This window comes from Octopus sinensis, linkage group LG15 (genome assembly GCF_006345805.1).
Source record: "Octopus sinensis linkage group LG15, ASM634580v1, whole genome shotgun sequence".
Classification (NCBI taxonomy): domain Eukaryota; kingdom Metazoa; phylum Mollusca; class Cephalopoda; order Octopoda; family Octopodidae; genus Octopus; species Octopus sinensis.
The window spans coordinates 4,373,672-4,385,934 of NC_043011.1; the positions used below are offsets into that span (position 1 = coordinate 4,373,672).

General features: G+C 37.3%; 1 protein-coding gene across 10 annotated transcripts in view; it reads left to right on the forward strand.

The window, feature by feature from the left end:
• The window catches only part of LOC115219722 (N-acetylated-alpha-linked acidic dipeptidase 2), a 785,126-nt gene that overhangs the window by 631,881 nt on the left and 140,982 nt on the right, over window positions 1-12,263 (forward strand). For all 10 annotated transcript variants that reach the window (XM_036509422.1, XM_036509419.1, XM_036509418.1 and 7 more), the window contains 2 exons: window positions 4,275-4,452; window positions 11,004-11,100. In XM_036509422.1, coding sequence (XP_036365315.1) covers window positions 4,275-4,452; window positions 11,004-11,100 — 275 coding nt within the window. The remainder of the gene's footprint in view (window positions 1-4,274; window positions 4,453-11,003; window positions 11,101-12,263) is intronic.

Consider the following 12,263-nt stretch of genomic DNA (forward strand, 5'->3'; position numbering starts at 1 on the left):
GAAGACAGCATATAGAAAATGCAGAAAGCAAACAGAAGAAAGCAAAAGCACAAAAACTAAAATGTAAAAAATAAAATGTAAAAAGGTAAAAAAGCTATCCTTCTTAGACCTTAAATAATAAGGTTGGAAAGCTATCAAGTCAGTCAGGAATAGGTGGAATTTTCCAGTTCTTCAAAATATATTTATACATACGCATGCAACCACTGAAAATTTCTGACCTAGAATTCAATAGAGAGTTTAGGAATCTTAGATCTGAAAAGGATCTGCACCCTTTCAACTAAACAAATCCTACACTTATTCAATCCATTCATATAAGGTATGGATTTCTCAATTATTTTCCATTTAATCACATGTGGTGTTTCGTTATCTTTCAAAGACCATACGTAGCTAGCCAACTTAGTAGCTTTACTTTTGTCTCTATGTCAGAAGGCGGCTATGTGATTGGCAGAGCAATTTTTAAATTCACCTTCACATAATCCAGTATAGGTCTTCTAATCAGTTGTATTATCATTTTGGGTTGCAGTAACTTCTGCCTCATATATGATAGATTTATTCATACATCATTGGTCAAGTGGATAGGATCCTGGGTCATGACAGTTGCAATTGGATTTAGGCTCTTGGTATTAACCACTTGTAATGACACTCTTTGTATTCTGTGATAATTTCACAGAATGCCTATTATATATTTTCTTGTGTCTGTGAGTTACTGGAAAGTGTTTGTCTAGGAGAGAGTGGAATTTTTTACCTATGTTAGTTTTTATATTTAGAGAAAAGGGATGGGCGAACCAAATAATTTTCCTAGGCCTATTTTTAGGTTTCTTCTTATTATTATTCTGATTAACATTAGAGGGGTTACGCCACTAGATCTATTATTAATATTTTGATTATTATTAGAGGGATTATATATTAATTTATGTTTGAAGCCATTGTTGGTTAGGGTTTTGTTATAATAGGGGGCAGCTTTCTCTGTGTGTGTGTGTGTATTTATGTATGTGTGTCTTTGTGTTTGTGTTTTATCTCCAACTGTGACTTGCCCAGTCAATGCTGGTTTATTTGTATCTCCATAACTTGGTTTGGCAAAAGAGACTGATAAAATAAGTACCGTTTGAGGTGGTGCTCCAGTATGACCACAGTACAATGACTGAAACAAGTAAAAGAAAAATATATCAGGTTGGTCCAAATAAAAAAAGTTGATAGCTTTTAACCATCAACTTTAAAACAATAAATCTCAGCTCAATATAAATTTTACTTATTGAAATAATATTTAAAATCTGTACATTTTTTCCAACATGGTACATATCTATTTATTCCAGTAACAGGGTTTTGGAGTTGTTCTTTAAAGTATTTTTAACTGATGCTTACACTAATAGGCGCAGGAGTGGCTGTGTGGTAAGTGGCTTGCTTACCAACCACATGGTTCCGGGTTCAATCCCACTGCGTGGCATCTTGGGCAAATGTCTTCTGCTATAGCCCCGGGCCGACCAATGCCTTGTGAGTGGATTTGGTAGACGGAAACTGAAAGAAGCCTGTGGTATATATGTATATATATATATATGTATGTGTGTGTGTGTATATGTTTGTGTGTCTGTGTTTGTCCCCGATGCTGGTGTGTTTACGTCCCTGTCACTTAGCGGTTCGGCAAAAGAGACCGATAGAATAAGTACTGGGCTTACAAAAGAATAAGTCCCGGGGTCGAGTTGCTCGACTGGGGGCGGTGCTCCAGCATGGCCGCAGTCAGATGACTGAAACAAGTAAAAGAGTAAAAGAAAGAGAGTAATAATAAAAGATATATTAAAGAAATCACTGTAAACGTCCATCATATTTTGGATAAATGCTTGTAATGAGAAATAAACCTTTGGATAAAATTTTAAATCAAATGAATGCAGGTGTGGCTGCATGCTAAGAAGTCTGCATCCCAACTACATGGTGTTAGGTTGTTCAAGCCGTTTTGTAGAAATCTATCTATAGGCTCAAAGATAGTGGTAGTCAGTAGGAAAGAGGTCTGGTGACTAAGTTGGATGAGGAAGAGTTTTTTTTTGTAGCCCAGTTCTCTCAATTTCTGTAGTCATTTGTGTAGTATGTAGACGGGTGAGGGCGCGTGGCTTAGTGGTTTGGGCATTCAGCTCATGATCGTAAGGTTGTGAGTTCGATTCCCGGCGACGCGTTGTGTCCTTGAGCAAGACACTTTATTTCATGTTCCTCCAGTCTACTCAGCTGGCAAAAATGAGTTGTACCTGTATTTCAAAAGGGCCAGCCTTGTCACACTGTGTGTCATGCTGAATCTCCTTGCAAACTACGTTAAGGGTACGCATGTCTGTGGAGTACTCAGCCACTTGCACGTTAATTTCACGAGCAAGCTGTTCTGTTGATCATATCAGCTGGGACTCTCGTCGTCGTAACTGGCGGAGTGCTCCTATATGTAGACAGGGATTGCAATAAAAAGAATTGATCCTTTTCACCAGATCAGTTCCGAATGTAAACTGTTGCTGTTCTTGGTGCATTTCAATTATTATACTTGGCAATACTCCTTCTTCTATTATGATGGTTTCATTGGGATTCCAGAAATAGCAGTGGATGATTCCACTTATCAACCAACAAGACTGACTGTAGCCTTTTAATGTAGTTCTTTCTGGTTCTTCACCTTGATTGAGCTACTGCTTGGAATGCCACTGGTTGTCATAAAGAATTTATTTTTGATCTTACAATGCAATCAAGAAATACATATTTTTTAATGGGCTGAAGAAATGCTGAGCAAACTTCATAGCAGTTATTTTTGTATACATTTACTTGGTTTAATTGTTTTTGATTGTCCAGTGTGGTGCGGCTGTAGAATGACCAATGTTTTATTTTGCATGGGTCCACTTAAATCATGGTCCTCTGTAGGTTATTGCAGAAACTAATGCACAAGCTTCCTCAAGTCTCTTCTCACTAAACATATGAATTGTTTTTAATCAATGGCGTAGGAGTGGCTGTGTGGTAAGTAGCTTGCTTATGAACCACATGGTTCCGGGTTCAGTCCTACTGCGTATCACCTTGGGCAAGTGTCTTCTACTATAGCCTCGGGCCGACCAAAGCCTTGTGAGTGGATTTGGTAGACGGAAACTGAAAGAAGCCCATCATATATATATGTATGTATGTGTGTGTATATGTTTGTGTGTTTGTTTGTCCCCCCAACATCACTTGACAACTGATGCTGGTGTGTTTACGTCCCTGTAACTTAGCAGTTTGGCAAAAGATACCAATAGAATAAGTACTAGGCTTACAAAGAATAAGTCCTGGGGTCGATTTTGCTCGACTAAAGGCGGTGCTCCAGCATGGCCACGGTCACATGACTGAAACAAGTAAAAGAGTAAAAGAGAATGTTTAGCTAAACATTTATTGAGATTCTCCTCATCTAAACGCTTGGTTGGTATTGAGTGCATTCCCAGTTTTGTGTTCTGTTTTGAACTCCTGCAACATTTGAATCATTTGAATTTACTTTTGTTTTTAATCTGACAGCATAAATTTAAAAATAAAATAAACAGTGTCCCGGGGTCAAGTTGCTCGATTAAAGGCGGTGCTCCAGCATGGCCGCAGTCAAATGACTGAAACAAGTAAAAGAGTAAAGAGTAATGTAAGTAGAGTCATTAGCATAAGTCAGTAGACCAAAATTTCCATCTCAAAATTTTATGTTACTTGAATATAGTTAAATGGAAGTTTATTCCAAGAGGGAATTAACATTTAAAACTACAAAAAAAAAAATGGAGGAGTGGCTGTGTGGTAAGTAGCTTGCTTACCAACCACATGGTTCCGGGTTCAGTCCCACTGCGTGGCATCTTGGGCAAGTGTCTTCTACTATAGCCTCGGGCCGACCAAAGCCTTGTGAGTGGATTTGGTAGACGGTAACTGAAAGAAGCCTGTCGTATATATATGTATATATATATATATATATGTGCATGTGTGTTTGTCCCCCTAGCATTGCTTGTCAACCAATGCTGGTGTGTTTATGTCCCCGTCACTTAGTGGTTCGGCAAAACAGACTGATAGAATAAGTACTGGGCTTACAAAGAATAAGTCCCGGGGTCGAGTTGCTCGATTAAAGGTGGTGCTCCAACATGGCCACAGTCAAATGACTGAAACAAGTAAAAGAGTAAAAGAGAGAGCAATTACTTTGGCACCAAATTAATATTGCGATAATTCTTGTTTGATTTTTTTGCTTGTCTCTTTGTTTTCTCTCTTCTGAGAAGAAATATGTTTTTCTTCACTGATTGTTCTCATCCTTTTTTTCTTAAAAGCTAAAAATAGCAGCCCAGTACAATGCAAGTGGAATGATCTTGTACACAGACCCAGCAGACTTCAACATTGGTGAGAATAAAACATATCCAGATACATGGTGGCTACCTGAGCAGGCTGTGCAGAGAGGAACAGTGGGTGGTGATGGAGACTACTTGACACCATTATATCCCGCTACAGGTAAAGTTATATGTGTGTGTGTGTGGGTCGATGAGAAAGAAAGTGGTGCAGATGGTTGAGAGCCTGACTTAGGAACTTTTTATTTAGCTTTTTCTCTTTTGTTTTCCTTGTTTAGATGGTTGAAATGTTGTTACTTTGATTTATTAGATCAACCATGTTTACATCCTGATGTCCTTCTTACTGTTAACTACTAAATTTTAAATAGAAAAGGAACATGGATTTTCAAACAAACTAAAGTCAGTTGTGTGCCCCTCTTAGAAGCACTATTTCATGGCTGTAGTAAAATTTGAACTTAACTCTATGTGTTCAATAATCTATCACTTTTGTAACCCTTAGAACTGATTAAGTCATCTGTTAACAGCCTTCTTAAAACAAAATTACCATAGCACAGGAGTGGCTGTGTGGTAAGTAGCTTGCTAACCAACCACATGGTTCTGGGTTCAGTCCCACTGCGTGGCATCTTGGGCAAGTGTCTTCTGCTATAGCCCCGGGCCGACCAATGCCTTGTGAGTGGATTTGGTAGACGGAAACTGAAAGAAGCCTGTCGTATATATGTATATATATATATATATATATATATAATATATATATATATATATAATATATATATATGTTTGTGTGTCTGTGTTTGTCCCCCTAGCATTGCTTGACAACCGATGCTGGTGTGTTTACGTCCCCGTCACTTAGCGGTTCGGCAAAAGAGACCGATAGAATAAGTACTGGGCTTACAAAGAATAAGTCCCGGGGTCGATTTGCTCGACTAAAGGCAGTGCTCCAGCATGGCCGCAGTCAAATGACTGAAACAAGTAAAAGAGTAAAAGAGTATAGCACACTTGAATTTATATTTAGTACGATTTTATACTGAGTTCAAACCCTATGAGGTTGACTTTACTTTTAATCTCCCTTGGATTGATTGCACAAGTCCCAGTAATATAGAGATTTTGATTTAGTTGACTTATATCCCTACTCTTCTAGAAACAAATCTGTCAAATCAAACAGAAAAAAATCAATATTATCATGATAGTATTGGTGGAATTGTTTGTTTTTTAAACAGATGTGTGGTTGAAGACATACCAGCTATGACCTTCCCATCTGTTTCTTGGTCAGGGTGTATTTAAGACTTTCTTGTCTAATGTTTCCTTCATTTCAGGGGTAGTGAGGGGATTTTAGCTGCTATTTCTACAAGGTTAAGTGAGCAAATAGTGACTCTGACATTGATACAAATGATAGGTGGCAACACTGGACATGACATATTGGAATTTTGAACCACTTACTAACTTTGATTCTGGCCAAAATGAATGTATATTTTATAACTTCTCTCAATCCAATTAGAGAACAAGGGCAAGTTGTATACTAGCATCAAATCAATCCACAAAATCTTGATTTCATAAAGTATAAGCCTTTTAAAAAAGGGGAAAAATAACTATTCTCTTGGTGAACTCCAGGAGAAATACACCCCTAGTGCGTATTTTTTTAGTTTGTAGAGGAGGTTATAACTGTAGCCTTTTCAATCACTCCTAAATTGAGGATTAGAATAATTAGATGAAGTTAAAATGGTTAGTGCAGTTTGAATTTATGGTGGCTAGTGGCTGCAGAGAAAGCAGGGAAAAGAAGAAAGTTTCAAAGAGATATAGTTCTAAGAAAAACAGAATGGAAAATGTATTTCAACTGGGTTTATTATTGTGGTACAGAGCTGTGGAAAGTAGTTAGTTTCCATAGTAGCTTTTAAATGTGGTGTGTATAGAGTTAGTAACCTCATGGGTGTAAATACTAATATGATATAAAAATGGATCTTTATCAGTTTTAGCAATAAGTATTTGTCTGTTTGATCAACTGAGTTACTTGCTTATTGAATTATGGTGAAAGAGGCTGACAATGCCACAGATATTCTAATTTTGAAGTTGAATTAGTGTTACATTGTATGACAAAGCTGACTGAATCTTTAAATTACAAGTTTAATCCTCCTGATAGCTTTCTAAACACCCAATTTTATTCACAAGGCTTGAGGCTATAGTAAAATACACTTGTCCAAGAAGCCATACAATTGGCTCAAACATAGGACTCTGTGATTGCAAAACAAACTCCTTAACCCTTTCGTTACCAACCCAGCTGAAACTGGCTCTGGCTCTGAGTACAAATGTCTTATTTTCATAAGTTTTGAATTAAAATCTTCCACCAAACTTTAGTCACAATTTATGTTCCTAACACTAGCTAATGATAACCAAGTTATTTTACTAAACTCTTTGTTATATTTAAAGTAATTGAAAAAAACACTGAGCATCTCAAAATAAATACGGTAATGAAAGGGTTAACCCTTTAGCCAGATATATATTTAGAGAAATATTTTAATCAGATAGATTGTCTTTTAGGATTGTGAGCGCTGAATTTAAATATTGTTATTTAGATCAAGTATGCAGTGAACAAATGACTCTGGAATCAAAGTCATTTCAACCACATCTTCCTTCCTTTTATCAAAGCATATTATACCCCCAGACTATTTTATCCAATGTTTTCTTTTTTTAGGTTATTAGGATATGGTGTTGGAATGATTTGGTTGCTATTTCTAATTATTCAAACAGTCACATGGGAGCTCCATCATTGGATGTTTAAAGCAGTCACCCTTGATGTGTGATCAATATCCACATCAAGGGTGGCTGCAAAATAGGATGTATTTAATATTTTGAACAGGGTTCAGGCTATTTCCTTTTACTTGTGCTGCTATTGCTTTTGTGAAAGCTAAGACCTGAAATAACTTCATTTTCTATTCCTACAGGTGAAATGGAGATAGTCTTTTTCTTTCTGTTTCATCCTCTCTGGTCTGTAAATCTAGGCCTTTGTGCTCTCACGAAGAAGATGTCTTTTAGGCTGCTTCCTTTCTTTTTGTATCCAGAGTTTATCCAGTTTTTGTTTTTTTTTTCCTCTCCCAGATTTTTTTTTCAGTATATTTGTTCCAACAACTCTGCCTTTCACCCAGCCAGATGTTACCATAAGTGTAAAACTACAACAGTAAAAACAACAGAAACTGTAGTAGTGATGGTGATGGTGGTCATGGTCGTGCTGGGGGTGTATAAATCAATAGGATTTATTGATAAATTCAAGAACAGATTTGTGTGTTGTCTATTCAGCAAGACTCACTCACATTCATGTGTCTATTCAGCAAAGCCCATTTACAGGCACATTCAGATTTATAGATATATAAACAGATACATGCATACATTTATACATAAACATTCATACACATGCAATCGGAAATATGCAAATAAACTTTCGTGTATGCATACAAACATATACATATGTATACACACACACACACACACACACACACACACACATTAAACCAGAAGTGAGAGAGAGAGAGTGGAATAGAAAAAAGAAATAAAGATGGTGAGAGAAAGAAAAGCTAATATTAGGAAGAAAAAGAAAGGAAGAGAATTTGAAAGAAAGACAAGATGGATAAAACAATTTCATATTCATAAATATTTACAGCAAATCTGAGGAAATTTGAACATTTATTCCAAATGTGATTCTTCCCATAGATTCTGTGAGTGTTTTCTGTCTATCTCTTATCTTTGCTTTCTGTGGAAGCACCTTAGCTAAAATAAACAATGCTGGTGAATCCAGACATATTCTCCAGGCAGAACCGTTTTATTTTATTCATTTTTCTGGTACCTTTACTCTTTTACACTCTACTCTTTCATTTTTTTCTCATTCACTGGAATATAGCCATGCTGGAGCACCACCTCAAGTGGTTTCTATTTGATCATATCAACTCATGTCTAATGTATAATTTAGTGATCTCTTTTTATCACACTTTTTAGTTACGGGATATAAACAGGGAAAACGTTTTTTTAAAATAGTGTTAACAAACAGACAGACATGGAGATAAACATATGTATACACACACATGTAAGTGTATACACACACATGTAAGTGTATACACACACATGTAAGTGTATATACACATGCAGGCATGCATGTGCATACACATCTGTACATGTCTATATATCATCAGTATCATTTTATCATCCATTTTCCCGTTCGTACACACACCATATATATATAAGATATAGAGATACAAACCAATACCAGCTTAAAATTTAGACACTAAATGATGATATATATATATATATATGTGTGTGTGTGTGTGTGTGTGTGTGTGTGTGCATGTGTAGGATGGTTAAAGTGGTGTACAGGTTTTATATATTCTTTTCTACTCTAAGCACAAGGCCCAACATTTTTGGGGAAGGGGCCAGTCAATTAGATCAACCCCGGTCGCAACTGGTACTTAATTTATCAACCCCGAAAAGTTGAAAGGCAAAGTCGACCTCGGTGGAATTTGAACTCAGAATGTAAAGACAGACGAAATACTGCAAAGCATTTCGTCCGGTGTGCTAATGTTTCTACTAGTTCACCACCTTACAGGTTTTAAGAAAAAGAAAGTAGCCAAGATTTGGATGAAGACTATTTATTTTGCACTTTTATCACTTTGGGGGATTCATCAACCATCCCACAAAAACACCCCTTTCTTTCTTTTTCTTCTTTCTTTCATTCTTTCTTTTCTCTCTCTCTCTCTCAACAAGACTCAAAAAATTTGCCACACACACATGCTTACACTCACATATCTACACACACATATATGCACACATGTATAGATTCAAAATAACAAAGAACTTCTCCTCTACTTCCCAAAATATCTTCTTTCCAAAACCCACGAAAACAAACTCAACTCCAGATTTTTAATTTGCTACAAAAATGATTATCCATAATGAATCCCTCAAAGGGATAAAAGTTCTAAATAAATTGTTTTTATCCAAATCCTGAACACCTTTTTCTTAATATATATATACATACATATATATATATATATATATATATATATAGGCGCAGGATTGGCTGTGTAGTAAGTAGCTTGTTTACCAACCACATGGTTCCGGGTTCAGTCCCACTGCGTGGCATCTTGGGCAAGTATCTTCTGCTATAGCCCCGGGTTGACCAATGCCTTGTGAGTGGATTTGGTAGATGGAAACTGAAAGAAGCCTGTCGTATATATGTATATATATATATAAGTATATGTGTTTGTGTGTCTGTGTTTGTCCCCATAGCATTGCTTGATAACCGATGCTGGTGTGTTTATGTCCCCGTTACTTAGTGGTTCGGCAAAAGAGACCAATAGAATAAGTACTGGGCTTACAAAAGAATAAGTCCCGGGGTCGAGTTGTTCGATTAAAGGCGGTGCTCCAGCATGGCCGCAGTCAAATGACTGAAACAAGTAAAAGAGTAAAAGAGAGAGTAAAGAGTATATATATATATATATTATATATATATATTACAGTAAATATTTTTAGCATGGAAGGATATATATATATATGTATATCCATAGCAGGCTTGCACCCAGTTTCTATTTACTAATTTCAATCTTAGAGGAAGGCTACAGAAGTGGTCAGTTGTCCAAAATGCCTTGCCATGGAACTGAAAGTGATATCATGTGGTTGTGAGTGGAATTTCTTAGCCACACTGTTACACCCACTCCAATGCTAAGGAAAATAGTAGAACATGAATTGTTGACCTCTCTGCTATAATTTTCTTTTTTCCCCCAATAGTCTATTTATCAGCTGCTTATGTAACCCAATAGTTTTGTCTATCTAGCTCTATGTCTGGCCACCAAATCACGGAATTTTATAACAGCAGTGACAATAGGATCTTCTGATAGTTTGCATTGATGACCAAATTCAATTTCTCTTGCTGGTATCATCATCATCATTATCATCGTTTAACGTCCGTTTTCCACGCTAGCACGTTTCTACAGCTGGATGCTCTTCCTAACGCCAACCACTCCGCGAGTGTAGTGGGTGCTTTTTACGTGCCACCTGCACAGGTGCTAGGGGTCCGGCATCGGCCATGATCGGTTGGAGCTTTTAACGTGCTACCGGCACTGGAGCCAGTCGAGGCAATGCTGGCATCGGCCACATTCGGATGATGCTTTTTATGTGCCACCGGCACAGAAGCCAGTCGGGGCGGAGCTGGCATCGGCCACGTTCGGATGGTGCTTTTTATGTGCCACTGGCACAGGTATGGGCAGGAGAAATGCTGGATTCTCATCCATGTCATCTTTATACCCTAATACCATTGTATCATGAAATTGCCATGGTCTCTCCTTCTCACAGATAAATTGTCTCAGTTTTGCATGAATTTTTATATATATATATATATATTTCTTTTTATACATGTTGGTTTGAATTTCAGCACTCGCCTTAAAAATTTAGTCTTCTCACATTTTAAGTAATCGGTAGAGTAATAGAATTTCTGCATTTCATTCAAGCCCTTTGAGAACAACCCATTAGATAGAGTTTACTTCATTTTTATTTCATTTTCAATTGTAGTTTAAATCTACACAACTGTATGTACATACACACATGCATACATACACACATACACATCACATGCACACACACATACACACCACATACACATCACATGCACACACACACACGTATTTTCAAATATATATATATTGAATTTTGTAATTGAAATGTCTTGTAATTCTCTTGCAGAAGACGCATATCGGATAAGTTTGGCTGAAGCCAGAAAGCTGTTACCAAAAATACCTTGTCAACCCATTGGTTATGGTGATGCCCAAGTATTATTATCGTAAGTAACAGCTCTCCCTCTCTCTCCTCTCTCCTTCTCTCTCTCTGCATTTTAATTTTTCTTCTCTCCTCTCTCTCCCTTTTCCCTTTTTCACTTCCCCTTCTCTTTTTCACTTTTTGTCCTGCTCTCCCTCACTCTCCACTCTCCCTCTCTCTCCTCTCTCTCCTCTGCATTTTAATTGTTCTTCTCTCTCTCCCTTTTCCCTTTTTCGCTTCCCCTTCTCTTTTTCACTTTTTGTCCTGCTCTCCCTCACTCTCCACTCTCCCTCTCTCTCCTCTCTCTCCTCTGCATTTTAATTGTTCTTCTCTCTCTCCCTTTTCCCTTTTTCGCTTCCCCTTCTCTTTTTCACTTTTTGTCCTGCTCTCCCTCTCTCTCCTCTCTCCTCTGCATTTAAATTTTTCTTCTCTCCTCTCTCTCCCTTTTCCCTTTTTCACTTCCCTTTCTCTTTTTCACTTTTCCCCCTCTCCCTCTCTCTCTCTCTCTTCTCCCAGACCTTTAAGAAAACCATTATCACAGCATATGATGGCATAGACACCAAAACAAAGGACCAAAACATTCACTTAAAGATAGACAATTGTGTCAACTGCCTCACCACACCTCCTCCGCATATGCCCTCCTTTTATCACACTTTAACTCTACAAACCTAAATTCCTTTCCAATCCTAAATACAAGCTAATCAACCCTTCTAAGAGCAAGGCAGGCATTGTAGTAAATGTATTCTTGATGCTATCAACTCCAATATCTCAAGAACTACAGCATAAATCCAGTGGAAGTGCAGCATCCTTCTCTGGTTCTGCAGCATTGAGAATAAATAGTCTTTAAGTTCAAACAGTATTGAAATCCTTACTCTTAAAGGTCTTAGATTATGGTAGAAAATTCACCAGAATTAGTGACCTCAATATCAGAACCATTATAAACCCTAGGAAGTCACTGCTGTTTGACAATGATTTCTTTTGGGATTTCTGCTGGGTAAAAAAAGGATTTATGGATGTATCTGTCAAGAGCTATGATGGGAATGAAGGCAGTTATCTCATCAGGTTATTTGTCCTGAATACCCCGATCAAAACGTAGGCAAACCTACAGTTCACTTCTATACAGGGATGAGTGTTTGGAAATTTCAAACCATTTAAGAGACCATGCCATCTCTTTCTCTCTTTTCTCTT